Consider the following 25,375-nt stretch of genomic DNA (forward strand, 5'->3'; position numbering starts at 1 on the left):
GTAACAATGCCAAAAGCAAGAGACCGGATTTCTTATTTGATTTTACATTTATGCTCTTATTTATTCAGATTTTATGTATGAGATAGGCTAGGAAATACTAATAATAATAATAATAATAAGAGACAAGCGACACGACAAAAATAAATGCCGTATGTCATATGGAGATTATAGAAAAATACGAATAGTTCTATCAAATGGTTGTTTGCCTATCATCATTTCCTTAAAATGCCAGAACTAGCTACTATCAATAGTGATGCGTTGAATAGTAGATGTTTTTGTCGTTTAATACTCATTGCACGTGTTTATCATTATTTGTTTAAAATTAACAGAAAATAGCTATTTTACTAAGCTTATGTTTTACACTGGCTAATTAGCAGTTAATTAAATGACCTTTTGATAGTAGTTTCATTGGTTCACAGGTAGTCCTTCCCATCACTTATATCTATCCATAAATAGGTCATCTACGACCAATCTTCAAAGCACACGAGGAGTCAAATAATAATAAAAAAAAAGTTCCTGAAGCCTCTTCTAATTTATATTCTGTTGAGAGTTAAAATGTCTGGACAAGTCCTCGCGAGTTCTTCTCAGCACCTTAAATGTGTTAAACGTCGTGAAGCCACTTTCCATCCAAGCATTTGGGGTGACCGTTTCATCTCTCCGGTAAACCATCATCATCATCATTTCTATTATTCTTCTTATTAATATTGTTGTTGGTTTTTTATACTTTTATTGGCGTACAGTATCATTGTTTGTCGTACTTACAAGTGCTTCTGTTTCACAATCTATTTAATTCGGATTGAATATATTTGGACATGACATCCAAACCAAAGATTCAAATTAGAAACTTTGCGTAATATAATATCTGAAGGGATATTCTAAAGTTTGAGATAATGACTCTAAATAGCCTTTTATTTAAGAAGTTAATTAGTCTTAAATCAGTTTTTTTTATGTAATTAACTGATTGAGTAAGTAAGCAACCAAAATTTGGAGATTTTTCTAAATAGCAACCCTTTTATAAATTTTAAGTAAATATTCACTATGGTGATGTCGCATTATTTGAATACTTTTAGCATTACATTTATACCCATGGAGTCTGATGTTTATTTACAATTATTAACGAATATTATTGACAGCCATTAGTGTCTTTTTAACTTTGTTAGTAAAATCTCGTGTCTATTTAATTAAAATTTATCAAATGTTGACTATATGACAAAACTTGAGTTTTCATATGACTATACATCTAAAGAACAAAAATTCAAGTTTTTTTTTCGTATAGTCAACCTTTGGTAATTTTTAAGTAAACAGCTATGAGATTTTATCAACAAAACCAAAAAGATATTAATAGTTTTAAATATTCATCAATAATTTTAAATAACCATCAAACTCAATGGGCATAAATGAAATGCTAAAAACGTTCAAACAATATCACATCATTATAATGGCAGCTATTTATTAAAAATTTACAAAAAGTTGACTATTTAGCAAATCTCTAAAATTTGGTGGCTTAGTTACTCAATTATTTGTCTCGATGCTCCATCGCCCTATAGGTTTGCTTATGAAATTAGGGTTTATAATTTATTGGATTTTACAGCAAAACTTCAGAGCCAGCCCGACCGACAAGAACATGGAGATGTTGAAGGAGACGGTAAAGAGCATGGTTTTACGTCCTCTTGAAAACACTTTGGAGATATTAGATTTGATCGACGTAGTTCAGCGCTTGGGGATCGCCCGCCATTTCAAGGATGTCATAGAATCGGTTTTACAACAAAGTTACAAGAACTCGGCTATGGATCACAAAGACGACTCAAATGATGATCTTTACGGTGTAGCTCTGCGATTTCGATTGCTTAGACAGCAAGGTTATAATGTGTCTTGCGGTAGGTATTATTATGATGAGCACAAGAGAAATTCCCCTCGGTTACTGTAAGGCTATGCTTAATTCATTAAATTAACCTAATAGGTTTAACTTGTGTGTAGAAATGTTCAACAAGTTTAAAAACAATGAAGGAAACTTTAAGGAATCACTCGCAAATGACGTGCGAGGAATGTTGAGCCTCTATGAAGCTTCGTTTCTTAGTGTTCGCGGAGAGGAGATACTTGATCAAGCTCTCGCCTTCACTTCTTATCAGCTTGAGTCCATGGTAACCAGAGATTTGATCAAATGCCCTATTCTACTGGAAAAAGTAAGTCATGCTTTGAAACAACCTATTCAAAGGGGCTTAGTGAGGATTGAGGCACGATATTTCGCGTCCGTTTACCAACAAGACCCTTCGCATAATAGCGACCTCTTAAACCTTGCCAAGTTAGATTTCAATATCTTGCAGAAAGTTCATCAAGAGGAACTAAGTCATATTGCAAGGTTTGTTATCCATCATTTTCTTGTATTAATGCTTTACAATTGTGCATGAAACCAATTTTTTAATGTGGTTGCTATTATTATTTTGGGAAAATATCACATTTATACCCTGTGTTTTAGTGAAATATCGAGTTTAACCCTCGGTTTTCAAAAATGTCGAGTTCATACCCTCTGTTTAACTAAAATGACGAAATTATACCCTGAAATGAATAACAGCGTCACAAATCTCCCTTTCATTGATATTAACTCTTATATAAGAAAAACCAAATCAAATCTAAATCAGTGCCCTAACTTCCAAATTCTCAATTTTGAAATAAAAATAGCCTTAAATTGAAATTAAATAATAAAACTCATACCTCCTAAGAAATAACTTCATTCCGTGTTCGAATTGTAACTCTAAATTCTGGATTCTCTGTTCGAATATGCGATTTTGATGACTATCAACTATCGATGTTTACTCATTTGCCTCTTTCTGTGTTCTTCACGATTAAGAGACAGTTGTTTATTTTTTAGTTTTTAAATAAATTACATATATGGCGCGAATGAATAAAGATAATTGGTGTTTATATATACATATTATAGTCAACGTCAATGAAAAGAATATTCGTGACACTGTTGTCTATTTCAGGGTATAATTTCGTCATTTTAGTTAAACATGGAGTATAATTTCGTCATTTTAGTTAAACAGAGGGTATGAACTCGACATTTTTGAAAACCGAGGGTTAAACTCGACATTTCACTAAAACACAGGGTATAAATGTGTTATTTTCCCTATTATTTTTGCATTGTATTAGGTGGTGGAAGAAATTGGACTTTGCATCTAAGTTACCATTTGCAAGAGATAGAGTGATTGAGTGCTATTTTTGGATTTTGGGAGTGTATTATGAGCCTCAATATGGCTTTGCAAGAAGGACATTGACGAAAGTAATTGCCATGACTTCAGTCATGGATGACATCTTTGATGTGTATGGATTATTTGAAGAACTAGAGCTCTTTACTCAAGCAGCTGAGAGGTTTACTATATTATTGGCTCCAGTTAAATATTCAGATTAATCTGCCTCTAATCAAACATCTATTAATTTACAGGTGGCATATTAGCGCAATCGATGAATTGCCCGAATACATGAAATATTTCTACAAGGCATTGCTCGATGTTTACGGTGAAATAGAAGAAAATTTGGCTATAGAAGACGGAAAATTGTATCGCCTAGACTGTGCTAAAGAAGTGGTATACATAGAAAAAAAAAAATCAAACCATAAAATAATAAAAACGCCATGGTCATTTTTCTCTTCTAATTTTTTCCATTTTATTCTCGTAGATGAAGAGACAAATTAGAGCATATTACGAAGAAGCTAAATGGTTACACACTAAACACGTTCCAAATATGGAAGAATATATGGGAGTTTCGCTTGTTTCATCGGGGTACGCATTGCTTACCATCATATCTTTTGTGACAATGGAAGATATTGTGACGAAAGGCTATTTAGAATGGTTGGTCAGTAACCCTGAGATTTTGAGATCTTCAGAAGTAATTGCTAGGTTGATGAACGACATTGTTTCCCACAAGGTAAAGATGAATCAATTGGTTTTAATTACTTGTGATTCTAATTAGGGTACGCTTGTTTATCTTATTTGATAAATAGTTTGAATGTCGTTTGTCCTAAGATATTTAATAGTATTTTACTAAACACGAATCATGGTGATTTTAATTTGGGAATTTTGAAAGTACAGTTTGAGCAAAAGAGAGGACATGTCGCATCCGCGGTCGAGTGTTACATGAAACAACACGGAGCGAGCGAAGACGAAGCCCTGAAAAGTCTTCGCAAAGAAGTTAGTAATGCGTGGAAAGACGTAAACAAAGAGTGTCTATACAACTACAACGACATTCCAATGCCTCTATTGATGATAAGTCTCAATCTGTGTCGGGTCATGGATGTTGTTTACAAGAACGAAGATGGCTACACCAATTCTCATGTTGTTCTCAAGGATATCATCACTTCTATTCTAATTGATCCCATCTCCGATTAACTATGGGTTTATTACAAAATTGTGATGTACCTTCAAATATGATTTTGAAGGATAAATAAGAGCTTGCGTATAGATGAATTAAGTTTGATAAATCGTAAGCTAATATGTGTGTGATGTCTGTAAGCAGAATTATCAAAAATATTATATGGAAATAAAAAGTTGAAGTAAATTTTCTGTTATCACTGAATTGGTTTTGTACGCATATATATAGAGAGAGAGTCACGTGCGGTGCACGTTTTACATTTCCTTTTCTGTGGTAAGAAATTTTTGTGAGTATCTACAATGTTACACTTACTTTATAAATCAGAAAAAGAAGTTTTCAAAATTAATTTGGTCAAAGATGTTCTTAAAACTAAATTTTATAGTATTTTAAATTCTACGTTTTTTGTAAGTAAGTCTAACTATTTTTTTTAACGATGACCTACTGTTTTTAAGAAGTTTTCAAAGATGTTATTTATTTATCATGTTTTTTAATGATGTAAAATAAATAACTATTTTCCCTATAAATTAAATTTTAGAAAAGATATATAATTATAGTTGTTTTGGCGTTTTTTGGATTAACACTTACGGACACATGACGTGAGCGGACATGATCACGTGTCTTTGAATCCGTGATATTAGTGGTGAAATATTACTCTTATCAAATGAAGAACACGAGAATCGATTTCTCAAGTTCTTGGACACTCTTGTAGAGATAATATAATTTGGCTTTAGAGCCTCGGGTTATGAGGGAGATTGAACTTTTCTTCTCCCACTCTAGAAAGAATGAAAGTGGAATATTACTCTTTTTTGTATGAAACTGTGTGAGTGGAGTAGCTTTAATTTCTCTTTGTTCTTCATTTCAGTCTCAAAGGTATTTTTAGTGAGAGAAATGGTTGAGTAGAGAATTTGGCATAATCTATTTAGAGAGAGAAAAAGTCAGCCTTTGACATGTGTTTGTCTTAGGTATTTATACTAAGGTGATGTCAATTGGGGTAAATTCGTCATTTACTCGGATTCTTCTTTCAGGTCCGGGGTTGAGGTCAGCCCTGCCCTGTTGGAAGTGAGGTTGCTTCAAGCGAGCCTCACTTGTTGAGATAGACGGTAGGTTGCTTCAAGCGAGCCGCTTGTTGAGATGGAAGCGGGTTGCTTCAAGCGAGCCGCTTGTTGAGATAGAAGCGGGTTGCTTCAAGCGAGCCGCTTGTTGAGATGGAAGCGAGTTGCTTCAAGCAAGCCGCTTGTTGAGATTAAAGCCAGTTGCTTCAACCGAGCCTCACTTGTTGAGATGGAAGCGGGTTGCTTCAAGCGAGCCGCTTGTTGAGATGGAAGCGGGTTGCTTCAAGCGAGCTGCTTGTTGAGATAGAAGTGGGTTGCTTCAAGCGAGCCGCTTGTTGAGGTGAGAACGGGTTGCTTCAAGCGAGCCACTTGTTGAGATGGAAGCGAGTTGCTTCAAGCGAGCCGCTTGTTGATATTAAAGCCGGTTGCTTCAACCGAGCCTCACTTGTTGACATAAAAACAGGTTGTTTTAGCACTTCTAGCCCAATCAACATCACAATATTCCACCAAAGTGAAGGTGGTATCAAAAGAATACAGTAAGCCATAGTCAATAGTACCATCAATGTATTTAATGATACGCTTGACTTGTGTAAGATGGCTAACTTTTGGATTTGCCTGATACCGCGCACAAACTCCAACAAAGTAGGTTATGTTAGAAAGACTTTCAATGAGTTAGAGCAAGCTTCCAATCATACTTCTATATAGACTTTGATCAACGCTAACTCCCTGATCATCTTTGGGTGAGTTTAACATGGGTTGCGGCAGGAGTACGCTTATGAGCAGCATTTTCAAGCCCAAACTTCTTTATTATGTTTTTGACGTACTTCTCTTGGGAAATGAAAATTCCATCCTCCATTTGTTTCATCTGAAAATCAAGGAAGAAGTCTAGCTCATCTATCATGCTCATTTCAAACTTAGCTTGCATTTTTTGGACAAAATGTCCCACCATCTTGGTAGACAACCCTCCAAACCATCTTGACAGACATCCCTCCAAACACAATATCATCAACATATACTTGAGCTATCATGAGACTTTTTCCTTCCTTTTTGACAAACAGAGTCTTGTTAACTCCCCCACGAACATAATCATTCTGAACAAGAAATTTTGTGAGTCTCTCATACCAAGCATGAGGGGCTTACTTGAGACTATAGAGAGTTTTTTTAAGCTTGTACACATTGTTGGGAAAATCAAGATCTACAAACCCGTTGGCTATTCAACCAATTTTGGGGTGCAGCCCAAAAATGCAAGAGAAGATTATTGGCAGGAATCATCACTCTGGCCATCTCTTGCAGTGTACGATTGTTTCTCTAAAGAATGTCATTCTGCCGAGGATTAACAGGAGCAGAGAATTCATGAGTCGTAGAATGAGGAGAAACTAGAGTTCTCAAACTACTTTCCATGATCACTTCGAATTCTTATAATCTTCCTAATAATTTCACTTTTCTCACGTTAAACCCGATTGCACAGATCTTCAAACACAGAAAATGTGTCAGACATTTCACGAATAATATCAACCCAAGTATACATGTAGTAGTCATCCACATAGACAAAAAATATATATCTTCCCTCCAAGACTTTCTACCTGCATTTGACTCATAAGATCCATGTGGATAAGTTCCAGAACACGTGAGATAGTAAGATGTTGCACCATCTTGTGCGACGTCTTAACTTGTTTTCCAATTTGGCACTCACCACAAATTTTTCCTTCTTCAACCTTGAGTTCAAGAATGCCAACAATGGCCTTTTCTGATATGATCTTCTTCATATTTCTCAGCTTGATATGGCCAAGTTTTTTATGCTACAAATTAGATTCATCAATCTTAGAAATGAGACATGATTGAACTTGGAAAACTCTGCTAAGAGAACAGATGTAATAATTATCAGGGAAGCGAATTTCCTTCATAAGATTGACATGTTGCTAGTTAGACACACTCCTAAGGAGTAAAGTTAACATGCAAGTTTTGATCACATAGTTGACTAATGCAGATGAGGTTAGTAGTAAGATAATCAACTAATAGTGCATCTTTCAAGTAAGGAAGACTACGATAGTTAAACTGGCATTTACTGATGATTTTAGCTTTGACATCATCACTAAAGGTAACATGACAATTTGAGTAAGGTTTGATGTTGGCGAGGTAGCTTTTGACACCGGTCATGTGACGAGAGTAGCCACTATTAAAATATCAGTCTTTATTTGTGGAAGCACAAAGAGATGTGCAAGCAATGTTGGCCTTATAATCAGCTTTTACTTTCCAAACTTTGTGAATGTTAGACGGTTAAAAATTCTAATGCCTATGGGAGAATTGAGGGCGATGAAGATTTCTCACATAGAGATGACAGCAAAAGGGGCGTATGTGACCATAACGATCACAATAAGGACAGATGCAACCAGGTCTGTAGACAAGACATCTCATCAAAATAATAGCAGGTTGATGCTAGTAATGTCGTTGATGCACATTAAACCTAGAGTATAGCCTAGGCCCTTCATGTTCTTGGAAGACATCCATCCAGTTCTCTTCTGAGTGGGACGAACAAATGTAGTCTTGGAACTGAAAGCACCATTAGTATAGCCTAGGCCATTCATGTTCTTGGCAAGCTTCCATATGGTAAGGATCTTCTCAAGATTGTCTGTACCGGAGTTAAGCATTCTCACATATTTGGTCATCTTCTCTAGCTGTCACGCCCCGAAAAAGCGGGATGTGATTAGAATATAATCTTAACACTAATAAACTTTACAAAACTAACCCACGGTGCATACTCAGTTAATTACTTTACAAGTCCAAAGATAAAAGAAAGAAAACGATAAATAAAACCAACCTTCGACACTTGATAGTCTATCCAGCGAAAACCATCAAACTCTCAACCACACTTTATCCCGAGGTCTTCCTAACCCTTCTCCTTCTCACATCCTGATTATAAGAAAAATTTGAGGAAATAGGGGTGAGCCTGAGGCTCCATAGGTGCTATAGTAATGGTTTGATTTTTAAAAAGATTTTCGAAAATAATACTTACTTTATAATAATAATATCCCTGTCACGGGTAAATCACCATTCACGTATTTAAGGATATATGGTTCTGCGAGTTGCAGGTGTTTGGGTTCAGAATATCGTAATGCGGTTGGATATAGTCAGAACTCCGCTAGAGTATTGCGTAGAGTTCATGGTAACTAAGCACGAGCTGCACGAAGCTCGTGCTAGTTTAACGTAAGGACTGTTCACGAAAATGTACGATGGTCATGACGTAGGAACAAATAGAGGGATTGTTCTACGTACAATGTTTTCTGGATGAAAGTTGTTAGATCTTGATAAAGGAAGATGATAGCGTCTCAATAAGGGACAAGGCTACGATTGAGTGCGTTTTGCACTCTCACTATCGAAACCAAGCACATGAAGTGCATAAGGTTTGAAGATGGCTTTGGGGCTTATGTCTAAAGATAGCCAATGATATGAACAAGGATGAGCTAGACATCGAAAGTTTTGTAGGATATGGCCTAGAAATGTTTGTTGAATCGGGAAAATACGATGTACGTGAAAGGTAATGTTCTGACATATTGGTTGTCAAAGTATAGAGTTCAGCTAGATTTCCATTGACAAAGAGTTACGCTACGTATGGAATCTAGGGAGATAGTTTTTTATCAGGAAAGCTAGGACCAGAGGATGCAGAATGGTATCATGAAGTCCTATGTTGGAGGACGAAGAAACTTTTCATGATATGCACTTCTTTCGGCATCAGAAGTCGACGTAGAAGACGCTAATACATGATTTGTTATTTCTGTTGTTGTGGATGAATTTCCCAAGGTTTTCCAGAAGAGTTAACTAGTCTGCTGCCCGATCGGGAGATAGAGTTATGTGTTGATCTTACGGTAAAAGATGAGGCGTGACACTAGCTCAGAGGTAAGTCGCCCAACTTCACACTTTAATTCGACAATGGTCTCCAGAAGTTTGGTTTTGTCTTCCATGAAAGATTCAATGTCTCTTTCTAATTCTCTAGAACCTTTGATTCTTCAATCCACTAACAATAAAGAGTTTTGTAAGCATAATCCAAGACTTCATCAGGAAGTTCATCATCATCATCAGAATAAACATGAACATTAGCAGCGTTAATGAATTAGAAACAACAGGTAGACTCATCAAAGACATTATTGGTAATAGAAGCAGTAAATGTAGCGAAATTTCTTATCTGATCTGATTCACTTCTTTCAGATTCATGATTAGAGATAGTGGCATTATAGCTTTAGTCTGCCTCCTTAGAAAGTTAGGACACTCATTCTGAATATATCTATATCCTTCACATTCTCGACATTGAATTCCTTTGGACTTGTTGGAATTGTAGGAGTTAAATTTTTCACTATCACGACCAGTTTGCTGTGAGTTTCCTCCTTTCTGATAGTGTTGTTGAGGCAAGTTGTCTCTGACAACAGCTTAGACATTTCTTCTTGACTTTTTGTCAAGTCTTCTCATTACCCTTCCATAATTATTGGCAAGCATAGAAATAGCATCATTAATATCATCATTAGTTTCAGAACCTACATGTTTTCTCTGATCAGTAATATAGTGCTTGAAAGCCATGCTCTTATTCTTCTTTTCAGATTTGGGAAGGAACATTTCATAGGTCAAGAATGACCCAATTAGCTTATCAACTTTCATTTTAAAGAGGTCATGGACTTTTTGTATAGCAGTGACTTTCTAGTTGAATCTACCAGGAAGAGATCTCAGAATCATCTGAACAAGTTTATCATCACTCATAGGAACACTAAGAGAGACAAACTCATTTGCAACATCTCGGATATGCACCTTGTATTCATAAATAGTTACTTCTTCAAGCATATTAATTCCTTCAAACTTGTAGTGAGAATCTGAAGATGTTGGCTACAAACTTTAGAAGTCCATTCATGAGCAACTTCAAGAATACCCCAGGCCTCATTGGTACTCTTACATGTGGTCATGAGCCTAAAAATATTCTTATCAACACCATTGTATATATCATTAAGAGCACGAGAGTTACCAAAGACAGCTTCATCTTCAGCAGCATTCCAATCATTCTCAAGTTTGGTAATAACAATACCTTTAACATCTTTCATGTTAGGGACAGTCCAACCATTAATCATGGCTTTTCAAGTCCTGTTATTAACAAATTTGAGGAAAACACACATTCAAGCTTTCCAATAGGTATAATTGGTCCCATCGAGCACCGGTGGATGATTAACATATCCTCATTCTCTGGTATTGTCCATCATAAACAAAAAAAGTCAACAAGACTAGGAAACCACACAAGACTAGGAAACCACTCAAGTGTAATTGAAATTATGTTTAGACAGAGTCAAGATGTCGCACACAATATAGAGTCAATGTATGCGTCAACTTGTTATGATAAAGGATTGATAAATAAATAAACAATGCGTAAATAAAATGACACAAGGTATAGCAACCCAGCTCAATGCAACGTCACTTACTCTTGAGGGCACTGTGCCCAGTGAAAAGGAAATTCACTATATGAAAAGTAGTAAAAGTACAACAATAAACTTATATGAACATTTTTTGCTTCAATGCTCTTTTCCTAATACTACTCGTGAATTTCAACTCAAGCTCCTCATGAATCTGAGCTCCCCTCACTTTCACTCTCAAACACTCTCATGCGTGTTCGGTAGATCTCAATATCAATGCACGTGAACAAGCAACCTCGCAATTACAGAACCAACAACAATGCTCTCACACTCAATGGATCAGAAGATGTGTTTCAAGAAATACACCACAAACATCACACATTCAGTTTTTCAATCCCTCGATCGTGCACGTCTAGAAACCCTAAGAGTGTGAAAAAATATCTCAAAACCTACTAAGGGTGAAGCGCACGACTTTTATAGTAGTCAACAACAGTGGAAGTCAATCTAGGCTTTCCTTACCTATACACGTGAAGAGAACCAATGTAGAAAGTCTTTCAAGAAACATTCTAGCATTTCATTAAACTTGCCAAAAAATACAGTTATGCACACAAAGGCAAGGATGTCTCAACATATTTGGTGAATGCGTTTTATACGTATAGATTTGCTCGTTTCTGGAATTGAATCGAAGTGAAACCTTAGGTGTTTTTTTATATCTTTTTCTTTTTTTCTTTGTTATTAGAGGTTTATCCTTATCTAAATGTTTTTTTAGGGCAATGGAGCAACTTTGGGATGATTTGAAGATTTTTCGGACGAGTTAGAGCTAATCAAGAAACATGGTGCAATCTTCTGTATGATTTGAGATTTTTAAGTGAAGATTTTGGATGAATTCTTTCCACCATGGGATATAAATTTCTCTTAGCTTTCCAACGCATTTTTATATGCAAAAATCAGACATCAGAGCAATAAGTTATGGCCGATTCAAAATCATTGCGCAGCTGTCCAAATTTCACCGTGCAGTGATGAAATCCAGAGAAAAAACGCGCTAAAAGACCGCGTTTCACTGTGCCGCGATGCCCAAAAATATTTTTTTTTTGTCAATTTCCCGATTTTAAAGAGTTTTGAGGAACTGCTTCAACTACCACTATTTGATAAGTTTTTTCCAACTTCCCACAAAAAGCTTAATTTAGCCAAAAATACTAGTATGCCCTTAGTACAAATACAATTTTACCCTCAACAATTGATATCTATGTTGACATATGTGAGCTTTGGGTTCTCTGTTTGTTGACAAAGATGTCAACAATCGACATCTATTGTTGACATCTATTGACATAAATTGTTGACATCAATTGGTGAGGGTAAAATTATATTTGTACAAGTGGCTTAGTAGTATTTTTGGCCAAATTAAGCTTTTGGTGAAAAATTGAAAAAAAAAATTATCAAATGGTGGTAGCTGAGGCGATTTCTCAAGTGTTTTTTACCCTATAATATCAACTAAGGGTCCAAATACCTCCGAAAATCACCCAAAACCCTATATATTCGAAATTAGATTCTCAAAACACATCTTTTGCTTTTTTTTTTGTTAGAGTGTTTGGCTACTTTGGAGAGCATTGAGATGAGAGATAGCGTTCTTCGTTGGAATCGATAACTCCGACTGTGCACTTGAACTCCATTAATAGTTTTTTCTTCTTCTTTCCTTCTCTTACTTTTATTTTACAAACTCTGAATTATTGTGAATTTCTAGTTTTATTTAATATGAATTCTCTTTTGCTCTCCATATTCATTCTCTTACTTTCAATAATTATTCTTTGCGATGTAGTCGGAATTAATAATGGTTAGGGCGTTTCATTATGGTTAGATTATGCTTTAATTACTTCAATAATATGCTTGATGAAATTTTTCTTAATGCTTTCTTTTGCTCGATCACCATTAGAATTGCTTGCTAGGAGTGTTTAGCTACTCGAGAAAGAGTAAAGACTCGTGCTTTTATCTTTGTCTCCATAACTGATCTTAGGTTAGTAGAAAACTTAGGCAGTTCATGTAATCGTTAGAACTCTTGTGTTCATTGCATGTGATTGATTTAGTAGGATTAGAGGCCGAGAGGATAACAATCCGACAATTACATAGGTTTGCTAGATCACTCGAGAGAGGCTAGTGAATATCGTTGATAGAGTGATATTAGCTTGCATAGAAGTAGTTCTTGTTGTTCTTACCCGAAACCCCCGATCCAGTGTTTTCCGGTGAATCGTAACCCCTAATTTCTTGTATTTGTAAACTCGTGTTTATTTACTGTTTTTAATTTATTCAATTTAGTAATCTCTTAATCACAACCTCTTGCTTCACTTGAAATCAATTCACTACAAGTTAGATAAAAATCGCTAGAATTGCTAGTCTCTGAGGGGTCGACATCCGTTCTTCATACTATATTACTTTTGCGATACGTATGGTTACATGTGTAATTATTTCGCAACAATATCCATGTTACCAGACATCTTTCCAGACAATCTTTCAGTAAAAAAATAAACCAATACACATACCAACAGTTAATAATTATACGTTCCCATTTAAATAAAAACTAATTACTATTAAAAAAAAGGGCCGGCTAAAGAACTAGCCAAAATAACTCTCTTACTTTAAAATTATAGCCCAACTATTAACATATTTAGGAAAATAGCTAATTTATCATGACAACATTCCTATATTCCAATAATACCCTTAGGTTAATATTATTAACTATCATAGTAAATAATATCATACATAACAAAAAATTAGTAAATCTAATTAACAGTAACAAAAAACTACAGTAAATTTTATTTGTCGTAACAAGAACAATAGTAAATCTTATTTACCATAACAAGAAAACAGTCAATCTTATTTACCATAAGAAAAACAACAGTAAATCTTATTTACCGTAACAAGAACAACAATAAATTTTATTTATCGTAACAAGAACAAAAGTAAGTCTTATTTACCGTAACAAGAACAATAGTAAATCTTATTTACAGGTAACAAGAGCAATAGTAAATCTCATTTACCGTAACAAGAACAATAGTAAATCTTATTTATCGTAACAAGAACAATAGTAAATCTTATTTACCGTAACAAGAACAATAGTAAATCTTATCAAGAACAATTGTAAATCTTATTTACCGTAACAAGAACAATAGTAAATCTTATTTACCATAATAAGAACAACAGTAAATCTTATTAACCATAAGAAGAACGACAGTAAATCTTAGTAGATACATTGACAGCTTAACCATAATATTTTCTAGTTAATCTAACAGGAAAAGTATCAGAGATGAGGATTAGTTAAACTTACAGGAAAAGTATCAAAGATGAGGACTAGTCAACCATAACCTTGCTTCCTCGCTCTAATGATTCATCTTCGATGAAACGAATTTCAGGAGACAATCGCAATTTCATACTTCTTCCCAATTCGGCTCTTACACATTTGGCTTTTGACTTTAACCCGGCGAGAGCAACTTCTTTCCCTCTTTCATCTCCAAAAACATATACAAAACTTTAACCACCTACAAAATTCCATATGAAGAAAAAAAGGTAAGCTTCTAAAAGAAAAAAATCTTAAGAAGAACAATCGCAAGGCCGGGAATCAAGGTTCAGTAGTAAATCATGGTAGAGTTAATCATCACAAACAAGAAAAAAAAATATCAATTTGATTCCATTTCGCTCTGTCAAATCTAAGAACACAAGCGTAGCTCTACCGAGCTCTCACACCACAAACAAACTCAAGCTTTCATACAGTCTAGAGATCAATTTTCCACAAAAACCTAAAAAATGCAAATGACTAATCAAGGAATGGTAATTGCGAAAAAAACGAGAAAATGCCTAAATTGCAGTTATCGTTCATGAAACCCTAGACTTCATGGAAAAAAATGAACCTGCAGATCGGTGGAGACCTCGACGTCACTGATGGTTGTGAGAGACGTGAGGTATCGGTCGGAGCCGAGAGCGGCCTTGGGAAGAATGGCGTACTTGAGCTTGGTATCGGTGAGAAGCATGTCAGAGAAGGCGTTGGGGATCTAGGCCGGGTCGGTGGGGCAGCAGAGCACCATGGCGGGGCTCGAGGCTCAGATGGGTTCATGAGCTACATGCTCGGAGAATACGACGAGTCATACCAGAGGTTCGCGAGCGCGGTGGCGAAGCTGAGGGCCGGTGAGGAGAGAGAATGAGTGCTTTAGGGACATCGGTATTAAACATGGGTGAGAGAGGTGAAATTGGGAAAACGTATTTTAGGGACTCTGATTTAATATTGGCTATATCCCTAATAAATCCATAGTTTGGCTACTATTTTAATATCCCCCATAGAGAATGGCCAATTGTTAACAAATCTATAAAAAAAAAAACTAAATTATTTAAATTGTATTGTAAAAATTAATTTAGATTATGAATAAAGATCCAAATAATTAAAATTTGAAAAATAATCATTTGAATTATGAATAAAAATCTAAATTTAATGCTCATCTGTTGTAGAAGTTACACTAGATATAAAACATTTAGAGTTTTACCATTAGAAACCTATAATATAACTCTACGTGGAGAGCTTTAGAATTCTCTAATATAAAGAACAATAATCGCTCCATTTGTATTCAATCTTTGAAGATGAAATTTCAATATTAAGCGCTTAAATATTAGCGATTAAGATACTATTGTGGGAGAATATAAGTCACCTTCATCAGTTCAATTTTTACTAAATACTAATCAACTAATCACACACATATAAACGTTTATTTTTTTAGTCCAAAATAAAGATTTGTTCTTTTCTACTTCCCAAATTTTCAAGCATATATTATAGAATATCTTTATTTTCAAATCCCTTTTGTCAATATCAAAATTGCATGTATCCGTGTATACACATTAAATTAAACAATGAGTCAACTTTATTTTGTCAACAAGTTTGAACCGTACGCCGGCTTTTGATATTCCACTATCTTATATATTTTAATGTAAGATTATTATTGAAAGTCCAGATTGTGTAGCCTGCTTGTTAAATGATGTTAAGAACAACAAGACAAATAACAAATAACAGGTAATGAAAGCAAGTAAAGAACACCAAGAAATGGTAACCCAGTTCGGCTTCAAATGCCTATTCTGAAGGGATATCAATCCCGGTGAAAAGAACAACTTCACTAGACAATATGCTGAGTACACGTCGGAATACAATAGATGATCACCTTCCACTACTCCTAACTCCAAGCTATTTTATTGTGTTATTAACCTAAACTCCCTCTAGGTTTGAGCTCCCCTCATTTTTCACTCATACACTCTCTCAGTGTTTAACTTCATTACCATAACAAATACATCAGTAACAAATGTAAAATACACTAGGTAAGACTTCGCCGGACGAGAGTCAAAACCCTAGAAACCAAAAAGACACACACATCAAATATTGGTTTTCTGCTGTAAAGTGTGATACCCAACCTAGGGTAAAAACATTCTCTTTTTCTAAGACACAACAAAAGAGAATGTCCTGTAATCGAAAAGCAGGACAGATGGCACAAAACAGGTCGAGGAGAGACACAAAAACTGTCAGGAAAGCCACGTCAAAACCTGGTCGTACTGCAACGAAAGTGTTTTGAGCAATGCTAAAAACAACATCAAGGACAATAGAGTTGCCTGAATCAAAATGACCAACTCAGTGTAACTATTATTATTATTATTATTATGGGTTACGTCAGCCATGAATTTAGATCTCGTCTCTTACGATCTCGCCTAAATTATTTGACCAGACTATATTTTATACATATCTTCTGCTCATAACATCTATAAAAAAAATTTAACAAAAATTATAAAAAATTCAATAGCGCATCGATTCTCAGCCTCACGCACAAAATATGGATACTTTGATCCAAAACTTATGGCAAGCTGATCTCTTCTCTGTCACTATCTACCTTATCGTTTTCTTTATTTTCCTTAAATTATTACTCAAGAAATCACGTGGTAACTCAAAGTTACCACCGTCGCCACCAAAGCTACCACTGATCGGAAACCTTCACCAACTAGGCGAAAACCTTCCTCGTTCCCTCAAAGCCCTATCCCAAAAACACGGACCATTGATGCTCCTAAACTTAGGCCAAGTCAAAACCCTAATCGTATCTTCCGCGGAGATCCTTCGAGAAATCTCCGAGAGCAACGACGTCGCTTTCTCAAACCGCCCCAAAACCCTCGTGACCGAGGCCTTGTTCTACGGCCACAAGAACGTCCTCTTCGCGCCGTACGGCGACTATTGGAGGCGAGCGAGGCGGGTTTGCGTGACCGAGCTCTTGAGCCTCACGAGAGTGAAGTCATTCCGTCCCGTGAGAGAAGAAGAAGCCAAAGCTTTGCTGACCCGGATAAGAAGAAGAGCTTGTTGCCCTAGCGGATCAGAGCCGTTGAACATAAGCGCGATGTTGAATCGAACCTCGAACAACGTCATGTCGACGTGTATTCTGGGGCAGAGCTACAGAGAAGAAGACGGTTCGATCGAGAAGCTGGCTGAGCTGTCCGGTGAAATGTCGGCGTTGCTTTTGGCGTTTAGCGTCGGAGACTTCTTTCCGTTTTTGGGGTGGATTGACTTTGTCAGAGGCTTTGTGGCGAGGGTTAAGAGGGGTTCTAAGGCGTTTGATGAATTCAACGAGCGCGTAGTGGAAGAGCACAAGGCGGCGAGGGAATTACGTGGCAGCCGGGACGATGACGTGTCTGATCATATCGAGGATTTCGTGGACGTTCTTCTTCGGCTGCAAAACTACAGTACCGAGCTTGGTTTTGAGCTCTCTCACGACCATGTCAAAGGTATCTTGCAGGTTAGATTTTTTTTTTATTATTTAATTTATGCTTTTAAAACTAATAACCTTTATGAAAGTGGATCCGAAACTAGGAGGGTTCATGACAACCAGGGCCGGCCCAAACTCACCGGGGGCCCTAGGCGAATAATATTTTGGGTCCTAAAATACTAATAAAAATTTAAATTTTCAGGGTAAAAAATGTAATTTTTTTAAAAAAATGGGTCTAAAGTGTAAATTTTTAGAGTAAAAAATGTAAATTTTCTTAAAAATAGGCAAAAAGTGTAAATTTTTTAGGCCTATCCACATATGGGGCCCTAGGCTTGGGCCTAACCCTCCTTAGCCCAGGGCCGGCTGTGATGACAACCGACAAACCAAATAACTCGATCATCCAAATCAAACCGGACTCCTTTTTATTTGTCAACGTTGAACCAAAACAGTCTGATCCCATTAAAATTAAAAAAAAAACTCTAAAGAAATGAAAAATGTTATCAAGATAAAATAATAAAAAAATTACATCATATGCTTTATGGTTTTAAAATAAAAATAGAGATGCATTTTTAAATAAATTAATTATTTTGTAGTTGTATCTTTATGCACACGACAGCTGACAAATAAATAATATAAGTAAACTCGATATAATCATAAACACTTACTTATATTAGTTTCAACAACTCATTTTATTTTTATTACTTTACAAATTTTCCATGCGGTCTAAATTTTTATGGAATATGACATTTGTGATGAGACATACTTTATTTATTCTTAGTATTTGCATGAGTTTTTTTTTATGAACTTAATTCAACGATTTTATTTTGTACATTTGTTGTGACAAATTAACCCGAACAAACCGATTTAAACCACCCCAAATAAATCAAACGAAACCAACTCGATTAATAACGGTTTGGGTTGGTTTGGTTTCAATACCATAAACGGTTTGGATTGAGTTATAAAAATGACAAACCGAAGATTTCGGACCAGGTTAATAAAATGTACAGACCCGAGTAACTCAACCCGACGTACATGTCTGACAAAAACTATAAATTTTGAGAGATCAAAATTTTTTATAATAATAGTGAAAATTGATTCTCATCGTTTATCGCAAAAATAGTATATTTAAAGTTTTTATCAAAAATAGCTTTCTAAGGTGTAAACAGACATTTTTTGTTAAAAAAAAAAATAATAATAATAAATAAATAAATAAATAAATCTTGATGCTTACCATTTATTAAAAGAGTTGTGTAGTACTTTGAGCTCTGCTCAAGTTTACAATTTCATTTTAGAAAATTATTATTATTCACCATTTAAAAAAAAATGTATTATTTAAAGTATTAAAAATAACCGTTATTTTTAAAATTGTACGCTTAAAAATTGTTATTTGTGTAAAATCCCTAATAATATACGTGGGTAGTTTAAAATTTCAATATTCAATTGCGCCAACAACGTTAATTTGTTTCAGGCTGTCGCCAATGCCCACTTTTGGTTTTGTTTGTTTTTTTTTTTTTTAATTACTTGATCTTTCGATTTTTGGTTCATCATTTCTTACTGGATTTACTGCTGGCAAAGGGGATGGGCCTAATGGCCTCAGATCGGCCCAGCTTTTATTTTATGGCCAGGCCCTTAGGGTAGTCCAGCATTATATTTTATAGAAAGGCCCGTATATTTTTCTTTTGAGATTATTCATAAACTATGATCTCTACACTAATTTAAGACCAAAATCTAATGTCTAATTTAATTCAAAACTATGACTACACTTTTAGTGCAATTATTTTTTCATCCTTTATCATTTTTATTTGCTTTTTTCTCTTATTTCTCTTCAAAAAACTAACCCATATTATCAGAATCCCTAAGATTACCTAACCCTACGCGACGAAGAGAAAGCTCGTCAAGAAGTTTTTTTTTTTTTAATTTGAAAAAATTGAGAAAAATAAAATATGTGAAATCGTTTAAAGATTTATTGACATCGATGTCAATAATTATTCAAAATATTTTCCCAGAATCTTCAACGATTTTCCAAATATTTCATAAACTTTTTACAGACTTTTCAGAATTATAAGAATCGTTTTTGAGCATGAAGTCATTGAAAAATGTAAAATCCTTCTTAGCTAAGCTAACGGGGGGGGGGGGGGGGGGGGGGGGGGGTGGCTAGTTAAGGAATAATCCATTTTTCTTTAAAAAAAAAAAATATGTATATGTATATATATGTAAAAACTTTACAGACATAAAAATAAGACGGACCAGTCCAAGCCCAATCTTCATGTATCAAACAGGTCGCGGCTTGTAAAATTTACATAGAGCATGAATCTGTGCCGACATTTTTTTGGAACTCTCTAATCGTTTTACTCTTAAACAATTTGGCCCGACCTAACCTGCCCAAATTTGTACTTTGAATCTTCGCGTTTTTTTTTTTTTTTTGGTGAAAATTGCATATGATAATGATTTTTTTAAATTAATCATAAAAATAGCGTGTTTAAATATTTTATCACAAAAGTAATGTGTTTCAAGCAAGGTTCAAATGTCGTTTTCATTTCCGTTTCGCATCCTTGATTTACAAAAAATATTTCACCTGATAGAAAAGCGCGCGAAAAAATTGTGGAAAATGGAAAATAATATATCGTTTACAAATGTCGTTCTCCATGGAAAATCGCACGAAAATAATGTTGTATAATATAATAAAAGAATATGTATAATTTTATATGTGTTTTATAGTTAAATTTTTAACAGAAATAACATAAATAAAACTAAATATGCGTAGTCATGACGTAGTTCAATGTTGTATACGCTATTTGGGGCCCGAAGCTTGAAGGGTGTGCTCGACAAAGATAACAGAGCGCGGAGAAGTCCTCGGTCATGTTTCAAGACTCTAGAATCGAGTGACCTAAGAGAGAATGTGTGTTTTCTCTTCGAGATATGGGAGATTCTCAGTAGAGAATTATGGGTGCAACTGTGTACGTTGGAGATGAGGGTAATTCTCAGTAGAGAATTTTGGACGCAGCTGTGCACGGGAGATTAAGTGCTCGATCAGAGGAAATTATGCGCAGAAAGTCTCCAACACCGTTTCAGAACTCTTAGAGCGAGTAATCTTGAGGAGGAATGAATGGGGGAAGGTATTTTATAGTGGATGTGGAGACTAGGAGGGCCTCTGGATGCACTTTCAGGAGGCGCACTGGAATTTGGCGAGTGCGAGGCGCGGGAACAGGCCATAAGCGCGCATTCTGCGCTATGGGGTGCGGCACGCCAGCCTGTTTTTCGCGCATGCCTCATTTTTTGAGGCACGTGCGCCGAGGGGGAGGAGTAGGGGGGGAGGGGGGCTTCTAGGAGCGCGTTCCCCGCGCATGTCCGCATGGCGCGCAGCCTTTGTTGTGCGTGGCTGCAACGTGAATGAGTATGGGCTCGCCTCGGGCCCGTTTCAAGTGGGCTTTGATGGTCTTTTTCGTGGCTCAGCCCATTGGACATCCGAATTCGGGATTTGACACGGAATTCTTCGTAAGCCACGAGGAATTTAATGATTTCCGAAAACCACCGACAACAATATATATATATATATATATATATATATATATATATATATATCCCTAAAAAAAACTAGTATTCCTCTGAGTTGCAATGTATTATGAATTTTTATGCACAAAAACTATTTAGAGCCGCGATACAATAGTTAAAAGCAAGGTTTGAAATGCCGACGGCTGATAATGTGCCGATGATCTCAAGAATCGGAAATTATGGTGGGCTACGGAAACTGCGATTGAAATAATGAGAAAATTTGAGAAAAAAAAATTCGACGGAAATTGCGATGATCGATGAAAATTACGATAATACACGAAAATGCCGACGGAGATAATGTTGCATAGTTTTAAACTTAATAAAGTAATTTGTTATACGTGGTCCAAATTTAAATTCAAAACAAAATAATTATGCAAACACACAAAAAAATATAATAAAATATAAGTTAAGATTTCTTTGAAACAAGCTAAAATTTTATTATTTGAAAGTGAAAATATATTATTGAAAGTGAAATGTTGTACAATAATATATACATATATATGGACATCAGGTTTTTTAATTTCTTTAAATTTTTTACTATGAAATAGATGAATAAATGTGATTCAAATTTTATTTGCACGGTGTTCTATGTGCATCACCAATTTGGACTTTTGGTTTTATAGTAGATTAATATATTGGACTCATGTTTCTCCTTACAAGTACAAGTACAGGAAGTAATTGCTTTAATATAACAATATTTTCAATTAAAAAGAGGATAAATAAGATCAAATTAATAAATTACACAAAATTAATAAATTATACAAAATTAATTAAACACAATACATACTAAATAAAGTACCACAACAATTATACTAATAAAAATACATATAAAACCTCTATAAAATTAAAATTAAACACACGACATAATAAAAAACTGCAAATTGAAAAATACAAGTGCATGCATAAATATAAATAAAAATACAAAGTTAAATGAATTTTTTTTTTTTAAATTCATCGTCTTTTTTATTAATTAAAAATGTTAATTTGGAATATTAATATAATATTTTGAATTATTATAAATTAATTTAATATTATTGATGTATAATGACAATTAATTTTGGTGTTGTGGGTTGAAGGTGAAAACACTATATTTACACTAATTTGGTGTAAAAGTTGCACCATTTTAGTGTAAAAGTTACATCAATTTAATGTTTTGAGTTGACTGACTTTAGAACAAAAATGACAAACCGAGACTTTGAATTTCCCCTTTTTTTTTTTTGGTTTGGTACAAAAACAAGAAACTACTTAAAAGATTGAGACAAAGAAAAGGGAGATGGTCGAATAGAAAAAAATACAGTGAAGCCGATAGTAAGAACTATAAATTATAAAAGCATTATGACTTAAATTATGTAACGTCATGATTATTTTACGTCTGTCACGTCCTCACATCGTGCACTAATGTAATAGTAGATATATAAAAAGAGAGATTTAATAGTAGATTAATATGCATCACCAATTTGGACTTTTGGTTTCATAGTAGATTAATATATTGGACTCATGTTCCTCCGTACAAGTACACGAAGTAATTGCTTTAATATAATATATATATATATATATATATATATATTTATTTCAAAATTTTCTCTCTCTCTCTCTCTCGTACATGCTATTGTCATTGTCAATATATAACGCAATTATTTAAAAGTGGGCCATGCTCTTCTTCTTCACCAATCTTTTCGGAATTTTTACTGACCTTAAACATTCAAACACGGGGAAGAAAAACATTTGGTTCAAACTTCAAACCTTAAAAAATGCCGGTGAAATTTGGGTAAAATCGTCGAAATAATATCGCTTTTCTACTGAGCTGAGCGAAATCTAGCGAAAAGCGCAACACCGGCGACACAACGACGATAAATCGGCGAAATAAGACGACAAAACGACCAATTAATCATTTTTTGTGTCGGAATGCTCTAAAACTAGGAATTTCGTCGCGATTTCACGAAATTTCAAACATTGGTTAAAAGCTTTACTTGACCATAGACCCATTACCATTCTAATTCCTAATGTATGAGACCATTTCCAACTAATAAAATCAAATTCATGTAATTTTATACCACATTGATGTAACTAAAGTGTTTTCATCACCAACCAACAACACCAAATATTACGCCAAAAAAAATATTCTTTTTTTTTATATTTTTCAATATTACTTTCTATCAATTACATATAAACCCCTCTATTTATTTTTTATGTCAATAGTAATATTATAAATATTAAATAATTTATCTACACCAAATTTGGTGTAACAAAATTTCTAATTGCAAATTCATCAAAAAAAATTAATTATTTTGACCCTAATTCTAATAATTTATATAAAAATATATATATATTCTCAATTAAAAAGAGGATAAATAAGATAAAATTAATAAATTACACAAAATTAATAAATTATACAAAATTAATTAAACACAATACATACTAAATAAAAGTACTACAACAATTATACTAATAAAAATACATATAAAACCTCGATAAAATTAAAATTAAACACAAGACATAATAAAAAAGTGCAAATTGAAAAATATAAGTGCATGGATAAATATATATAAAAATACAAAGTTAAATTATTATTTTTTTAAATTCATTGTCTTTTTTTTAATTAATTAAAAATGTTAATTTGGAATATTAATATAATATTTGGAATTATTATAAGTTAATTTAATATTATTGATGTAGAATGACAATTAATTTTGGTGTTGTGGGTTGAAGATATAAACACTGTATTTGCACCAATTTGGTGTAAAAGTTACTCCATTTTAGTGTAAAAGTTACATCAATTTGATGTTTTGAGTTGGAGATGGTCGAATATAAAAAAATATAGTGAAGCCTATAGTAAGAACTATAAATTATAAAAGCATTATGACTTAAATAAATATATAGAAACATGATTTAGATTATCATATCACGAGCTAATTGGATTATGATATTCAGCAGAAAATTATAATATTTATTTCCAAATCAACTCGCAATTATAAGAACTACATTATTTTATAGGGTCCCACTGCCTTTTTGTTTCGTTTTTCATTTTACTATAAAATTTACAGTGTTCTTCAAAGAAATGCTTTGACATTTTTTTACCGTGACTCGTATGTATTTATGTTAATTTTCAGGACATGTTGGCAGCGGGAAATGATACCACTTCGGTGGCTCTAGAATGGACGATGGCCGAACTATTACGAAACCCACGAGTGATGAAAAAGGCTCAAGAAGAAATCCGTGGAGTGGTCTCCATTGAGAAATCGAAATCATTACTCGATGCAGATGATCTCTATCATATTGTCTACTTGAAACGCGTAGTCAAGGAAAGCCTTAGGTTACACCCTCCAGCACCTCTTCTAGCCCCGAGAGAGACTACTGAACGAGTCGAGATAGGGGGCTACGAAATCCCGGAAAAAACTAGGGTCTTTGTCAACGCTTGGGCGATCCAAAGAGACCCTAGCTTGTGGGACCGTCCCAAAGATTTCATTCCCGAAAGATTTGATGATGATGACAACAATTCGGCCAATTCGATTGGAAAAGACTACAAGTATATACCCTTCGGGTTCGGGAGAAGAAAATGCCCCGGATCAACGCTCGCGATTGTTAGTTTGGAGTATATGATAGCCAATCTTTTGTTTTGGTTTGATTGGAAACTCCCTGATGATTCGCCGGACAATTTGGACATGTCTGAAATCATTGGGTTGAGTGTTCGCAAGAGAGTTCCTCTTTACGTTGTGCCAACTCCGTATAACCCATGATTGATCTCTACTCCTATGATACAGTTTTTTTTTTTTTTTTTTTGGAATTGTTGTTTAATTGTTACAATTTAAGAATGTATTAGTAATAAGGCATTTTATAAGATAAAAATTGAAGGCTTTGAAAATAAAAATGCAACTTGGATCATCTGTCCCTTTTGTTGTCTCCCTTTGGTATTAAAGCTTTAAAAATAAACTACGTCATTATATTTTAACTTGGTAAAAACATTAACATTTTTGTGAACGTGGGTTTAAGTTTCTCTTATTGTGTGGTGTTGTTGTTATAAGAGATACACCGAGAGAACAAAACGTGAGAGAAAAAAATAGAAAGAAAGAGCGAAAAACACTTAAAAACAACTTATAGAGATATTTTTGGGCGAAAAGAGAAAGTTTTGAGGGCTTGTAATCTTAAATTGATATTTATTAGTGGAATCACTCTCTAAATATGACGTAGGACGCTTTTGGTTCGAACCTAGGTAAAACTCTTTGTCTCATTTTTTTTTATATATTTTTTA

The 25,375-nt window shown here is 34.5% G+C and overlaps 2 protein-coding genes across 2 annotated transcripts; both read left to right on the forward strand.

Annotated features, from left to right (window-relative positions):
- The first annotated feature begins 461 nt into the window (after positions 1-461).
- LOC149398474 ((-)-germacrene D synthase-like) lies at positions 462-4,567 on the forward strand. Its single transcript, XM_089615106.1, has 7 exons — positions 462-660; positions 1,592-1,877; positions 1,978-2,359; positions 3,151-3,369; positions 3,443-3,584; positions 3,676-3,924; positions 4,089-4,567. Exons 1-7 carry the CDS (start codon positions 556-558, stop codon positions 4,383-4,385), a joined length of 1,680 nt encoding a protein of 559 aa, XP_089471232.1. The 5' UTR covers positions 462-555; the 3' UTR covers positions 4,386-4,567.
- A 12,034-nt stretch (positions 4,568-16,601) lies between these two features.
- LOC149398475 (phenylacetaldehyde oxime monooxygenase CYP71AN24-like) lies at positions 16,602-25,001 on the forward strand. Its single transcript, XM_089614068.1, has 2 exons — positions 16,602-17,604; positions 24,237-25,001. The coding sequence occupies exons 1-2, from the start codon at positions 16,657-16,659 to the stop codon at positions 24,861-24,863; spliced, it is 1,575 nt and encodes a 524-aa protein (XP_089470194.1). The 5' UTR covers positions 16,602-16,656; the 3' UTR covers positions 24,864-25,001.
- Positions 25,002-25,375: the final 374 nt, after the last annotated feature.

Source organism: Urtica dioica, chromosome 5 (assembly GCF_054948205.1).
Source record: "Urtica dioica subsp. dioica isolate 48M chromosome 5, U.dioica_male_clone48M_v1_H2, whole genome shotgun sequence".
Classification (NCBI taxonomy): domain Eukaryota; kingdom Viridiplantae; phylum Streptophyta; class Magnoliopsida; order Rosales; family Urticaceae; genus Urtica; species Urtica dioica.